This window comes from Perca flavescens, chromosome 13, assembly GCF_004354835.1.
Source record: "Perca flavescens isolate YP-PL-M2 chromosome 13, PFLA_1.0, whole genome shotgun sequence".
Taxonomy (NCBI): domain Eukaryota; kingdom Metazoa; phylum Chordata; class Actinopteri; order Perciformes; family Percidae; genus Perca; species Perca flavescens.
Window position 1 is genome coordinate 17,357,759 of NC_041343.1, and position 15,459 is coordinate 17,373,217.

The following is a 15,459-nucleotide window of genomic DNA, read 5'->3' on the forward strand; positions in this document are numbered from 1 at the left end:
TTATGTGTCTTTCTGGTCTTTCAAATGCATCTACCTACTGTCTGGTTTCATTTTAATTTACTCTGCCTGCACACATACACAGCTTTTTATCATTAGCTGAAAAAATATAGAATTAATACACTTGAATAACTATAATTAAGCAACTAATTCCACAGAATCCCACATTCTTGTTAATTTATGTGTAGTTTACAGAGCCTGAGGCATATCATTTATTCCTAAAGCTCTCAGCTCCGGGAGCACTTCGTGAAATTTGGCCTCTGCTACGGAAGACTCTGTTACTTTACAACTTCAATGTGCCACTTGTCTCACCCTCACATACCATATACATTTCCCACAGGACACCTGTGGTGGGTAAAAAAACACACCCTTGGAACAGCTGAAGGATCCTTGGGACTCACAAACACACACACACATACTGTAGACACTAATCTACTCAGCTGTGGCCCCCATCATAAACCTCTTTGGGTGACACTGGTCTGACGAGACAAAGAAGGGGGATCACCAGAGCTCTGAGACAAACGCACACATGCACAGGACAACAAAAACAGGGCTGTCAGATTAAACCGGCGTGGCTAAGCTGATAAAAGCCAAGGGGCAAGAGTGGCTCCAAAATGCATTGAGCTGGAGCCTTTTGTTTATCAAAAACAGGCAGACAGTTGTTCAAAATCCCTAGGCTGTCCGGAGAGACGGACCATAAATACTATGGCTTAACCACAGCGCTGAGCGTAAGAATAGTGTACACCACAGGGCATGTACAGGTAGATTTTTTTTTGGGGGGGAAGCAGTTTCATCTGGAAGCATTAGTGGAATACATACTGATGAGATAAATACAAAAAAAAATCTTTTTCGTTGACATCATTTCAATGTAAATCTGTGTAAACAGGTCAAATTACAATGACGAGTCTGTGATAAATAAACACCCATCTCTACCATCCCAACAGGGGTGGGCAGTTGATTTTTTTTTTTTTTTTTTTTTTTTAAATCATAATCATATTAGGGGAATTTTAATCATAACTACTCAGTGTCCAAAACAATAGAAAGGAGTTAGTACGTCAGATTTCTCCAGGATTGATTTCAGAAATATTTGGGATGCTAGATGAAAATGCACGATGGATGACTTTATGTGCCTAAACAAAAATATGTATTGTCTTTTGTCCTCATCAAGCCATACATCTTGACAAACTCTAATTTAAATTGAGACTAAAACAAGACAGCAGACATATGCCACATCCTGGAGTAATTTTTGAAATAGAATTAATATTTATACATGTTCTTCAGACACTGTTCATTTCCAGTCTTTGACCACACAAAACATTGTTTTAAATATTCAAATCACTTTTAATGAGAGGCCAAACTGACCACTTACTGTACAGCAGGACTTTTTTTTTCTGTCAATCTGTTCAGGCTTAGATCCTGATGACACTAATACTGTTTTCAGCCCCCTTCTCATCACACACACACACACACACACACACACAAACACCAGGGTGTCACTGGGACGAGCCTTTGTGTCTGAGAAAAACAGACGATTAACCTGCTATACAGTGACTAACACACACACACACACACACACAAGTACTACCTTCCTCAGCAGCTCTCACCCATGCAAAAAATGAGGGGAGACTTCCTGGCAGACACCGGCATACTCAAAGATGTGTGGGGAAATAAACAAGCAGATGTTTCTAATGAAGGAGGCTTTGAGCACTAAGAGGGGATTTGGGTTATTCCGTTAGACGAGTCTCCGACCGACCGGCTATCCTGTTTCGATCACAGACACAGATGAAGGTGATTAATGAAACTAGAAGGCTGTGGCTTATCAGAGAGTTTACGCTTTCGCCCTAGGAGGTGCTGTTAGTAAAAAAGAACTGGGCTAAGGTTCCCAAATGCTTTTGACACACAGATCATTTTACACCCACTATTTCTCAGATTAATTTGGTAAATTTAACCTGATTTAACTAACTGACCTGCCGTCTAGTCTGTCCGACACAAAGACAAAGATGAGACCAGACTGTCTTAATGACTTTAGATTTAAAAAGAAGATTTTGGTGAAGCATATGTCAAGCATCCTCACCATGTGAGGAAACGTAGAGGCGATTAACCAACTGTCAAAAGTTTAGTTTGGTTCTCTACAATGTAAAGGTTCTTTTAGGTCTGTCTTTTATGAAAGTTTTTATGTCATATTTTCAAACAGAAATATGGAGAAATAAGGATTAAACATGTAATTGATATATTAAATATATATGGATAGCATTTACATAAAGGCACCATGTAAATACATTTATATGAAAACATTTTTGAATTAACAGGTGCGCAAATGTCACATGCACAGCACATATAAAATAGCACTGTATGAGACCGTGATGAAACACAATGGACCTGGGGTTTGGAAAATCAAGAGTTAAACCAGGAATTGGTCATAAACAAGCAATGAGCAACTGGTGGGGTGTGGTTCTTTTGTCAGGGGGAAACCAAATAATATGATGCTAGGGCAGAAAAAGAAACATGCACTAATTCAAATTGCCATTAATTAAATTATGGTTGTTTTTCCATTTTTTTTTAATTGACAAAACCCCAGACACCTCAGGATATACCTAGTGCCAGAAAAAAATCCCTTTCCTCATTACCTACTTTATTACTCCATTTAGGTCTGCTAAACCCCTTATAACAGAAACATTTTCTCTCTCACAAAGTAATCCTTTTCATTTTGTGGAAATGAAAACAAACATATTTTGTAAGTTGGCACACAGGTGGCACTCCTTGAGATATTTTCTCTCTCGAAAACAAGATCAGAAATTCAATCAAAGAGCAGAGCTCAGCCAATAGGATCTCAGTGTCTGTGGCAACAGCAGCATCAGTTCGAGCAGCCATTGGTCTCATGTTTCACACAGGGAAGGCTGTAATTGGCTGATAGTGTGCCGAGGCTTCATTGCCTCCATGGCAACATTGCTTCCTTATTGCTTGGAGAAGGTGAAAAGGAGGGAAAGAGGGGAGGCGACTTTCACTCAGACACAACCTCTGCATTATTCATCCTTTGTCCCCGAGTGCTTGTAGAATGTGTGTAGATGTTCTGACTGATGCATGTGTGTATGTTTCTAAGTTAGTCTTGGTTTGGGTGGTAATGATTGGTTGAGACTTAAGGGGTGAATGGGGTGAATCCGGTGCAATAATTGCACTCAACAGTGCAATGCATCCAGCAACACGATGCCTATATATAAAACAGCTAAATGAGTTCAAAGGCCATTCACAGTGACGCTAACTCCAAACACAACTACTAGCCTTTAAGCTCTAATGCTCTGAGTGGAACAACAAATGGGAAAATATTCTCCAAAATGGGTCTGTTACAGGGTGTAACGGCACACATCTGGACAGTTGACTGGCTGGCCGGCTTGCATCATCCACTCTCTGTGCAGGATGCATGAAGGCACCTCATTCTTAAGCGAGGAAGGTATAAAGAAAACAACACCCCCAAAAACAACAAAAACCATGCCGGCTTGTTTGTTGTTGTTTTGACTTTTTTCCCAGCAGTTGAGGGAGGGGGAAGGAGAAAGACGGGCAAGGGTGGGGTTAGCAGAGAGAAAAACATCACACAGAGATTAGGGCGTGATGGTGTGTGTGTGTCGGGGGGGTGGGGTGTTCCCACTCACGACTCCTCCCCCGTGTATGTGTCTGAGCAGGAGCGGGGGATAACGTCTGTTGACAGGCGTGCCGGCCAGCGAGCTGGCTGGCTGTTCCTACGGCAGTGAACGCGATGACGAGATGGCAACAGGCATTCAGCATAGCACGTGCTCTCAGTTGCCATCGCAACCTGCCCTTGGATACAGCATGCTGGTTGGCCGTTTCTAACGGTTGTTGTTCTGTGAGGCTGATGAAACCTTGTGGGTGAGAGAGGGCAAGCGGTACAGCATATAGCCGCTTTCCCGCCTTAGTAGAAAGTGTTGCTAGGCACATTAGGAGGTCAGTTGGTAAACAAACACTCAGCCTTTAAATATAATCAGTACCCTGCCTAACACCAAAGACCTTAAACATGCTGTTTGACTCTTAAATCCAAGAAATACTTCTAATTAGACGAACCAGGATGAGCCACTGATCCCCAACAATCTTACTTTAAAAAGATTATCTTGGTAATTTACAGTTGTCTTATTTGGTTTGCTCCTTTATATAAAACAGACATTATAATGTAATAAAATATTAATATTAAAATGCATTTTTTTTTTAAATGTCTTTATTACACAAACATACTTAAGACAAAAGAAGCTTGTACAACTATGAAGGAACAAATAAAACAAACCAATGAGTCAATGTAATAACAAATTCTGGGATGGAAATTGCTGCCCATTTAAGAAAAAAAAAAAAGAAAAGACAGAAAAGTCTTTAGATGATTCCTAAGTAAAATAATAGCCAATAATGTGCATGAGTGTATGTCTTTTTCACTCCAAATTCATCAAATGTTCACTTCTGGCCACAACAAGGCAATAAAAAAAAGCATATATACAGCAATCCTTCAAGGCTCCATGCTTGAAGAGAACAAAGAAAAAAAAGAAAAAAAAAAAAAAAAAAAAAGTGTGTGTGGAATCGAGTGGCCAGATCAATGCAGCATTTTGCTGAGTTTGCAGCCTGCCTGATGAAATCCTGCACAAATAAACATTCTGCTCACAGCGTACATTCACTCACTACATGCACTGAGACCCGCAGAGAAGATGGTGCCATGAGCCACAGGAGCCAAGCTGACAACATGATTGATTACATGTGCAGGCAGTCTTTGTTTCACCATTGGTAATCAGGACAAAGCGGAGTGGAAGCCATGTGCGTGTGTGTGTGTGTGTGTGAGCACACAAGGTGAGGCTCGGACAAAACGTGTGGCTGAGGGAATGTGGTTGAGATGATACTTAAGAGGAGGAAACACTAATGTAAAAAGGTACGGGGTTGAGAAGTCACGTTCAACACCTGGACAAAGCACCCACCCAGACAAGGTGACGTTCTTCATCGTCATGCCACATCGCATTCCTCCTGAAGGCCAGCATCAATCTCTTCCAGCCTCTGTGCCATGGACATGACCAGCATTTTCATCTGGGAAGGATAGGGTCAGACAGGAGAGAAGGGGAAGGTTTTAAAAGGGGCCGGATTGGCATGTTAAGAAGAGCAGCAAGGGCAGAACAGCAGAAAAATGAGTAAAGAGAGGATGGAATAGGTGGGTATGAAGGAGTAAGGACAGGGAGGAAATGGAGGAGAAAATGGACAGGTGGGAAATAAAGGGGGCAGCAGGAAGCAGAGGAAGAAACATGGGTGGGTGTGTGTGTGTGTGTGTGTGTGTGTGTGGGGGAGTGGGTGGGGTGGGGGAGACAGGTCAGTGAGTGTACAAGTTGAAAAACCCAAACAAGTGTCTACGAGTCAGACAGACAGACATAATACATTAACTATGGCGGCTTCGACAGATACAGTACAGCTGAGGACAAAGAGTGCAGGGCTGGGTATTGTTGGACATTGTAATACTAGTGACGATACCTGCTGGAACCACTGATACCGAGGGCTTTTTCACACCTGAAAGTCCGAACCAAGGTTCATGTTTCTGTTACATTGATACATTTGACCCGCTAAGTCTCAGTTTCACATTGCAATTACGCAAGCACACAAAAGAACTATATCCTCGTAACCCTCTTGTATCCTCTTTTTGTGCGTTTTTTTCAAACTGACCTCTGCTTTCCCCATGCTGCCGGGAACGATCATTTTGTTTTGTCGTTTCTTTTTTCCGGCTCTGACTGTTACCAATCCTGTTTCAGCAGTTGAGAAGCAAGACCTGGAAACTTTACTTAGGTCTTGAGGAACTGCAGAGTTTATTATCAATTATACTTATTCTACCGTTTTTAGAAGAAGAAATAAATTAGTCGGCCGTAAAACTTTCTGATCAACAACTTTCAATACTTGTGGTACACCCAAAAGTGGGCACCCAAAGGTATTGATACCTACATGAGTTCTGGATGGACAAGCCGAAACCACATAAATCGGAAATGCTATTTCAAAATTTGTCTAGAAAACAGACTGCGGGCAAAACAGCTTAGGGCCCGAACTCAAACACAATGGTGATTGAAAGAAACTATAGTAGAAATTGTCAGTGAGAAAGCCATAAAGATTTATGTTGACAAACGTGATAAAAACAGATTTTAATCCTTGACCTAGTCAAATGCCTTTATAATCTTGTTAGAATGTGCCAATGACTAACAATGACCGATGGCTATAAAGCCACCTAAAATTAATACAATCAGCGTGTAACCATAGTCAGATTAGTCTTCAGCCTACCCACACAGCGACTTAACACAGTCAATGAAGAGGTGGATTTAAGTGGTAAGAGAATGAGGTAAGCCTGTTCAATTCATTTTACGGCGCACTCCTTTGTTTGAGTGACACATGGTTTAGCAACATTATTATATCAGTGACGTGGGCTTTGTTGCATGGGATGAACTAAAGAGTTGATCCATTCTGAAATGGATTTGTCTTGGAGGTTCACAAAAGTGCATTCAAAGAGAAAACATAATTACACATGGAAACTATCAGACAGAAAAAAACCACACGGTACTTTCTTGGTGTGCTAATACACAGACATGACATCTCCATGAGGACTACAAAGCTCTAATGTTCTATTGCTGACATGCAATATTTTTTTTTTCTTGTTTATAACCAGTAGTGTTACATAGATTACATCTCATAACACAATGGTCAAGTGTCACCTGCAGGAAATTCACTGCCAAATCAAACTAAATAACCATGCATACTTCCAGCTATAGTGACAAAGGCACTTCATGGGCAAAACATGTTTTTCCTCTGACAAAGATTCCTCAACATGCTCCCCATCACATCTATTGTCCTTGGTGCAAGAGTGTGGGAGGGCTGCCATGTGCTCCTGCACACTAGCACCACCTACTGGCCAATCTGTGGTTGTGGGTGGATATTTTTTAAACAAAGGATGATTTAGAATAACTTTGCAAACCACAACACTATTCCAGTGACAAATGTAAGTACCCTCTACATTTTTATAATAATAACAATGTGTCAAACTTTTTTTTAACATGGTTTAAAAGTTAAAACGTGCATAAAATTATAAACAGAAATGGATGCTATGATTGATGCTTACTGAAAATATACTTTTTTATTTTAATTTGATCTAAAACGGTATGAGAAAGAAGTCACTTTGCTGGGGACGACATGGTGAGATGAGGTAATGTCTGATATAAACGTCTGCCCGTCAGAGGAGTGAGGGCTTCCCAGTACGAAGCTGATGTCATCATTAGTACAACCTATGCATTGATAATCAATGAGAGAGCTGCTCTAAAGCAATGTGAGAGCACGGTCAGCAACACAACGCAACACAGAGAACAGGGACTCATAACTGGCAAGGTGCGGGACAGATCTGTAGTTTTTCTTCAACCATTTTTACACAACAATACAATTTTAAAAAGGACTAAACTTTACCTGTGTTTGGAGAGAGAGTACATATTGCAATGAGGTTTGTGGCAGACTTTCTGCTCAGCGGAGGAAACATTTTTCTCACACTGATACAATATCAGAGAAAACAGACAAAGAAAAGCAGCAGCAGTAATTTACCTCTGTCAGCTGTTGTTCAACAATGCCTCTGTACTCCAGTGTGACTGGCTGCTCTTTGGGGCCCTCTGCTGCCAGCATCTGGCTTGCAGAGCCAAGCACATAGCTGAAAAGGATTCACAGTGTAATAGTAGAGTGCTAAATGCAGGTGCAAAGGGGGGGGGGGGGGGATTGCATGCCATTAACGGCTTTATAACAAGTGGAATTCCATACAATACCCCAACCATAAACACCACCAAATTATAGCTAGAAAATTTGTGTCAAGATATGATATTTTCCACATCTAAGTAGGCTTATTATTTCTACATTATTCTACTTGATTATGACAATATGCTGATGTCATTAAGATTAAATTTGTTAATACCAGTTTATAAATAAGGGTGCATGTTTTCAAGTTTTAAAACAAAATAGATGCTTATACTCATGTTTTTATACAGTAAATAAGGCGACAATTTCTGTGGAGACTATCTTCTCAAATAATGTAATCTTGTGAAATAAGTTCACAGGTGTACAACATTCCTGTTTTGATCATTACACTCACTTCAAAAATTGATCTAAATCCCATTAAACTAATTTAAACTGATTCGTACAATCCCAGCCCTAAACATACCTGTCAATGTCTGCTACATTGAGACAGAATGCAAATCTCTTGTGGTCCAGGTTCTTAGGCGTGGATGCGTAAACCATACCAAGTACAGAGTTGCAGCCTCGACAGAACAGATCCACGATCAGACTGCGAAGGGAAAATTACACACACACACACACACACACAAACAAAAGAGAGATCAGTTTGGCCCAGATCAGAGTTAAGTAAATAAATGTATTAAAGTGTTGTACTTCAATACAATTTAGAGGTACTTTTATTTTATTTTTTATTCCACTAGTTATCTGACAGCTACAGTCACTAGTTACTTTGCAGATTAAGATTTAACATACAACGTATATGATCATTTTACAAAATATGATGCATTCTTATAGATTGAACCAGGGTTCATACACATTTTAACCAATACTTTTCCATGACTTTTTCGCAAATTTCCATGACTATGTGTTCCTGAAAATGTCAGTCGACATTATACAATAAGAATAAAAATCTGTGTTAAAGTTTACCCTCAGAGGTTTAACTATAAAATGAATGACAATTTATGTGGTTCATAGTGGGATTCTTAATATCGCTCCCTGAATACAACGTTGAGGTTAAGACCACGTGAAAACACGTTTATTAATGACATATTATTATGCTGTGTTAAAAAAAATTCCATGACTTTTCCAAAATTTTCTGGGTCTTTTTATGTTTCCAAAACTTTTCCAGGCCTGGGATTTGCATTTTTCAAATTCCATAACTTTTCTAGGTTTTTACAAAACGTATGAACCCTGTTGAAACCCAACAAAAATATATTTATATATTATATATAATAATCCAATTATATAACATATACTAGTATAGCTCTGACAGGGGCAATCCTGAGGCCTAACAAGCACTTTTAATTTTGATACTTTAAGAACATGTTGCTGATATTTCTGAGCCTTTACTCATGTACAAATTTGAATTTTTACATTATTTTGACATTGTTGTATTGGTATTTTCACTTAAGTAAAAAGGACTTCATTGAATGGAATGCCTTCTTCAGGTAGGGAATGAGTCCTTACCCCAAGTGAAGGAGTTCAAGTACCTTGGGGTTTTGTTCGCGAGTGAGGGGACAATGGAGCGGGAGATTGGTCGGAGAATCGGCGCAGCGGGTGCGGTATTGCATTCAATCTATCGCACCGTTGTGACGAAAAGAGAGCTTAGCCAGAAGGCAAAGCTCTCGATCTACCGGTCAGTTTTCGTTCCTACCCTCACCTATGGTCATGAAGGCTGGGTCATGACCGAAAGAACGAGATCCAGGGTACAAGCGGCTGAAATGGGTTTCCTCAGGAGGGTGGCTGGCGTCTCCCTTAGAGATAGGGTGAGAAGCTCAGTCATCCGTGAGGAGCTCGGAGAGCCGCTGCTCCTTCGCGTCGAAAGGAGCCAGTTGAGGTGGTTCGGGCATCTGGTAAGGATGCCCCCTGGGCGCCTCCCTAGGGAGGTGTTCCAGGCACGTCCAGCTGGGAGGAGGCCTCGGGGAAGACCCAGGACTAGGTGGAGGGATTATATCTCCAACCTGGCCTGGGAACGCCTCGGGATCCCCCAGTCGGAGCTGGTTAATGTTGCTCGGGAAAAGGAAGTTTGGGGTCCCCTGCTGGAGCTGCTCCCCCCGCGACCCGACACCGGATAAGCGGACGAAGATGGATGGATGGATGGATAAAAAGGATTTGAATGCTTAGCTAACTAATTCACTAATGGGCAGAACCTTTTTACCAGAGAGATCGTTTGCTTGCTTCATGCAGGCGAGAGTCCTCTCCAACCACGACGTTGTCAGTGACCCCTAAAACCAAAACATCACAAACGTGTCAGCAGCGTAGTGCAGCCTGCATATTATTGAGGTAACGTTAACGTCCATTTCTGTAAGTTCCCAACCTCTACAACTGCCTATGAATGCACCATTTTCATAACTGCAATAACAAGCTAACGTTAGCTAACTTCCAGTTATAAATAGTAGAAAGATATTGGTAGGGAGGGGGTGCAGTTTGATAAGCTGCCCAAATATGCAAAATCATTTTTCAATCAGTTTTACCGCTAAAAGAAGAAAAGTAAGCAAAGCTAAACCTCCTTACGCTTCAGTCGTATTTGGTTTTGGCAGTCTTCACTTCCATCCCAGGACATTGAGTCCCCAACAGGCAACTTGCACTTCCCGCAGATGAAGACCACAGGTCCGTCGTCGTCACCATCCTCGTCCTCCTCTGCTTGGCTTAACAACTTTTCTTCGACGGCGGTGGAGTCTATACTGGACTCAAACGTGGTATTTATACTTGTCTGTCGGGGTTGTAACGACTTCTTTCTCGCCGCCATTTCCACCAAGCTATTTCGAACTACGCGGCTGGTTGACAGTGAAGAGGAGAACCCTGAAGTATCCAAACGACGCAAGATTGTTATTTGCGTACTTCCGCTTTCGTCTGTTTAGAGAAGAGCCTAGAAAACAAACAACCGCGACACTTGTTTTTCCTTTTTCGTCTTAATGTAACTTAATACTTCATTTAAAAAATGGGAGTGAATGAGCGTTTACGTGTATACATCTAATCAAATATTTGATTTATACTCGGAACATTTCAATGTTTTTTTTTTATGAGCTGGTGGCTTTCATAGAGATATTTTTCAAAAGTAGTTGTAAATAATCTTTAAAACAGCATAAAATCTTAGCCAATAGCCACTTTGGGGAGAACTAAGTCTGTATCATATTTATTATTATTATGATTATTATTATGATTATATGCTGAATAACACTAGTGAATGGCAAGCCAAATGTGACAGTAAACTATGTGCATTTATACTTTTGTTAAACAAGGTCAAGCCAATCCCATCTTTTTGTGACCATCTCTAATCATACATATGTCGTTTCACACATGTATCTCCAGGACCTTATGTGAACAATTAGAAACATTAGACTACATGATTACATATATAACAAACACAATAAAAGAAAGTTATTGATGTTGATTTGTTTTACCCAACTGACCTGGTTAAGTCAACTGATTTATTTAATTTAAATGTGTAGGCTATATATTTTTGGTATTGCTGTTAATGGTTGTGGTTATTATGTTCCCTTGCATTTTCTCCTTCTTTCTTTCTACTTCTTTTTCTTAATAGACCTGTGAGCCATAACTTATGTGGGATATATTGAATTGATTTTATATTTACCCATATTTTAAGTGCTGTAATGGATATTGATCTTGGTCGAGGAGCAGATGTTTTTCTCTCTTTCTCTGCTTTGCCAATAAAATGAAAATAATTATCACCAAAAAAAAATATTATTCATTCATTCCATTCATTTAGTTCTAATTCCACGTTTTTCATTAGTGTTTGTAAGTGTGACTACTCTTAGCTTTTCCAGTTTAGTGTGAAAAGGTTATCAGAGGAACCGACTTGAACTATCTTGACCTGATGTTTATCTTTGGGAGCCAAAAGGAAACATGAACCGGAAAAACTTTGTTAATATTTTCTGTTTACGTAATTCGTCACCTTGTTGGCTTTATTTATTCAAACCGTCATTTTTTGTCAATTTTTATTTAATTAAAAAATGTAAATCTTCTAAAAAGTAGCGAGGACATTTCTTCGTCTCATGGATAGCTCTTAATACGTGCATGATGTATCGATGTAGGAGCAGAGACGGTGGATCTTTAATGTCCATCTTCCAGAGATTGCCTTGTAACCCGGAAGTTATTAGAATGATTTTGGGTGGCGCGAAAACAGCTGAAAGCGAAAATTGTTGTTTTTCTTAAGGGCTTGCGGGACCGCCTAACATTTTAGGAAGCTAGCTAGTTGTGGTTGCTGCTGCCTTTTCATTCGCCATGTGTGAAAAGATAAATAAGGTAACGTTAACATTCAGTGTCTTGCTAACATGCCTTTATAAGTTAATGCGGTTACTGGCGTGGCTTTAGTTAGACGTTACCCTTCTCCTCAGGTGAACAGCTGGCTCGGCGCAGTGTTTGGGGATCAGCCGGTGCCACACTTTGAGGTCAACACAAGGACTGTCGACATCCTGTACCAGCTGGCACAGTCCAGTGAAGCCCGGTGCAGCGACACAGCCCTCCTCACACAAGACCTCAAACAGAAAGCATCAGAGTATCAGGCTGAGGGTGAGCGCATAGCAGAGCTAAACGCAGTGAAATTCGGACTTCTAGTTTTGATGTAAAGTCGCTTTTAGTCCGTGATTTAACCCTTGTATGGTGTACGGGTCTGTGGGACCCGTTTTCAATGTTTGCTAAAAGACAAATCATGCTATTTATTATTTCTTCTAACTCAAACTCACTGGCCTTGGATGATTTTCTGTGAAGAACATAAACAATAACTTATTTTCAATGACGTACTCACAGGGGTAAATGGCAAATATGAACCATAAATGATTTATATATCATTGGTAATTGAGCTAAAGTAAACATCTGTTAAGTATTTTTTTACATACATTGTTATGGCTGTATTGATTTAAAATCCTAATAATGTGGGGGGTCCATTGGCTGTGTAACAAAAATATGAAGAACATACAAGGGTTAGGCATATCAGGAAACAACAGGAACACTTATCTTAAAGGATAACTCCCAATTTATTACAACTCGGTCCCTGTTTGAGTAGGTTTTCCCATCATCCCTTCCCTCAGTTATGATAACATTGTACTGCCTATGCTCATAATAGCTGAAATCTGGAAACACAGTGACATCGCTGCAATACAGTGATGGGGCAAGACACACGATTAATCAGACAGGTTGTCAACAAGCCACCCTTTAGCCTTTTCTCCCAACTGTCAGTAATGTGTTACTTTATTACACAGGGAAATATACAAGTGATTGTGGGATCACTTGTCTTTCTTTCCCATGGACTTCTTTTTAGCAATTCGCCACCCAGATCTCAGAATGATGGCCAAAACTCTGAAAATAAGACCCAAGTTGTTACAAACCTACAATTCGGTGTCTTTACATGCTTCACTTTACTGTGTGAAGTTTTGTCAAGTGTAATACACACATTCACACAACAAACCTATTCACAGCATTTTACTGAACTGAACTGTGTTTCCTCCGTTTTAGGTGCTCATCTCCGTGATGTTCTTTTACAAGGTGTAGGTCTGTCCTGTGCAAGCTTGTCAAAGCCTGCTGCTGACTACTTGTCTGCTTTAGTGGACACTGCCATGGTACTTGGAGTCAGAGACACATCACTGGGCAGGTACCCTGTTGTTGCACTGTTGAACTATTTTATGTGTATTCTCTCGACAGTAGTTTCCCTGATTAAAGACACGAGAGTTACCATTGAGATGTTTTGACAGTTGGATTTGTATGTCTTGTCTAGCTTTATGCCAGCAATGAACAACCTCACCAACGAACTGCTGGAAAAAGAGAAGTCAAACCGGAGACTTGAGAGGGAACTCAGGGCCCTCAGAGAGAGACTTGGTGTTACTATGGTGCTGCGGAGCAACTTACAAGAGTAAGAACATGGATGCAGAGGATGATGACTTTAGCGTGTTGATATTACTACTCTGTTGTACCATTGTTATAGTAAAAAAAACAAACACACAGTCCTGGGCTATGACATACTGTGTGTAAGCGCATCCAGTTACAACAGACATGAACCATTTGCTGTCACATACTGTACGTCACCTGTAATCAGTGTTCTTTATTGTCTTCAGAGATATCAACAAAACTATCAAATTACAGTCAGTGGAGAGCGCTAAAGCAGAGGAGAGACTGCTCAACATGGATTTTGTGACGGCAAAGACTAAAGACCTCAGCAGCAGACGGGAGAAGGCAGAGGTATGTTGTGGTGTTATACCTGTAGCTGTAACAGCTGCATAGCTCATAGAGGTGCTGATACATGGTACAATATACTGCTATTGAAAATGATAAGGTGGCCGGAAAATGCCAAGATATGTAGGCCTAAGAGTTTTACATTTTGCTCTGGTATGGTCAAATATTCATCTCTTAGCAGGAGGTTTGCTCTGGGTGAGAAAATTAAGCAAAATTGTTCTAATGACAACTTGCTATGCAGCCTGAAGAGGCATTCATTGTTGGTGTTCTCAGCCCATCAGTAAGAGAAAGTGGAAATCAACACAAGCCACACAAAGAAAATCAAACAACCAATGGCATAAAAATACTCAATTAGTAAGGAGAAAGATGGAGATGATGAGGAGAGTCTTAGAAAACCCTCTGCAAGTACCTAGCACAATGGGAAATAACACACACTTAAGGTGCTAGAAATTTAGTTTCTTATAGCAAATATGCTTAATTATGTTGCCACTGGAAAAAAAATACCAAAGGTGCAGATATTGCTCTCTGAAAAATAGCAAATAACCTCCTGGCATGCCACAGCACTTTTCTCTGTAGAGTTTTATTTTGTATAATGTGGGCATCAAGTTACTGCCTCTGGTTTAGAGCACAGAGATGATGCTGCAGACAGGTCCAGCAGTTAACACCCTTGGTATCATTGTCAGGAGGGACCATATTTACAATAAAATAGCCTATATATATATATATGTTGGCTGTTTTATTCTCATCTATCAATCCTGCAGGCTCAACTTGCATCCAGGAACATGGACAAGTCTATCACCCACCAGGCTATTGTGCAGCTTTCTGAGGTAATTTCAGCTGTTACACATGCAACACAGCCGAGCACCGTTGTTATGAAAACGTAACACTTTCTGCTTTCAGGGTTTAAAATGCTTCATCTTATTTTTCTCTCTAGGAAGCCACCGCGCTGAAACAAGAAATAATCCCTTTGAAAAAGAAACTGGAGCCTTACATGGACTTAAGCCCGGTACGTTTCTTTTCAGTTTGTCTTGTAACAGTCCAACAACAAAGTGCTTTCACAATATCCTAAATATTTTTATGATGGCCTTTTTTTTGTTAAAAAATGTGTGTAGATTAGACTTAATTAAAGCAACTTGACAGAAATGGGTGTATCATGTTTAGATATTTGGAAACAACTTTCTGTTTCTGCATTTGACTTTATGAAATGTTTTTACCTGCTAAATCACAACAGAGCCCATCTCTTGCTCGAGTGAAAATAGAAGAAGCAAAAAGAGAATTGGTGAGTATCTTAACAGTGTATTTGATGATGGATGGGATGTGGCTGCTTACCTTTTATTTTAATGCCATTGTCTTTCCCCAATTACAGGCTGCAATTGATGCCCAACTTGAGATGAATATGGATTTCAAGTGAAGATGTTTGTAATGTTAAGATGTTATCTGTTTTGAACTGTAAATGATCTGTTTGAAGAATAATAAAGTCATTGTTTCTATGTA

The 15,459-nt window shown here is 40.2% G+C and overlaps 2 protein-coding genes across 2 annotated transcripts; one reads left to right on the forward strand and one right to left on the reverse strand.

Moving 5' to 3' along the window:
- Positions 1-4,249: 4,249 nt before the first annotated feature.
- On the reverse strand, positions 4,250-10,609 carry mis18a (MIS18 kinetochore protein A). Its single transcript, XM_028595664.1, has 5 exons — positions 10,291-10,609; positions 9,935-10,001; positions 8,204-8,326; positions 7,597-7,699; positions 4,250-5,067 (listed from the first exon to the last, which is right to left on the reverse strand). Exons 1-5 carry the CDS (start codon positions 10,523-10,525, stop codon positions 4,987-4,989), a joined length of 609 nt encoding a protein of 202 aa, XP_028451465.1. The 5' UTR covers positions 10,526-10,609; the 3' UTR covers positions 4,250-4,986.
- A 1,106-nt stretch (positions 10,610-11,715) lies between these two features.
- haus1 (HAUS augmin-like complex, subunit 1) lies at positions 11,716-15,459 on the forward strand. The gene is made up of 9 exons (XM_028596040.1): positions 11,716-12,042; positions 12,135-12,309; positions 13,252-13,387; positions 13,511-13,645; positions 13,848-13,971; positions 14,727-14,792; positions 14,900-14,971; positions 15,197-15,244; positions 15,332-15,459. The coding sequence occupies exons 1-9, from the start codon at positions 12,022-12,024 to the stop codon at positions 15,374-15,376; spliced, it is 822 nt and encodes a 273-aa protein (XP_028451841.1). The 5' UTR covers positions 11,716-12,021; the 3' UTR covers positions 15,377-15,459.

Coding starts and splice junctions, on each gene's coding strand:
- mis18a (XM_028595664.1), bottom strand. CDS start 10,525: ATGGCGGCGAGAAAGAAGTCGTTACAACCCCGACAGACAAGTATAAAT. Junction 10,002..10,290: donor AAACCAAATACGACTGAAGC/GTAAGGAGGTTT, acceptor TTTTGGTTTTAG/GGGTCACTGACAACGTCGTG. Junction 5,068..7,596: donor TTGAACAACAGCTGACAGAG/GTAAATTACTGC, acceptor TATCCTTCCCAG/ATGAAAATGCTGGTCATGTC.
- haus1 (XM_028596040.1), top strand. CDS start 12,022: ATGTGTGAAAAGATAAATAAG. Junction 13,388..13,510: donor AGAGACACATCACTGGGCAG/GTACCCTGTTGT, acceptor TGTCTTGTCTAG/CTTTATGCCAGCAATGAACA. Junction 13,972..14,726: donor GCAGACGGGAGAAGGCAGAG/GTATGTTGTGGT, acceptor TCAATCCTGCAG/GCTCAACTTGCATCCAGGAA.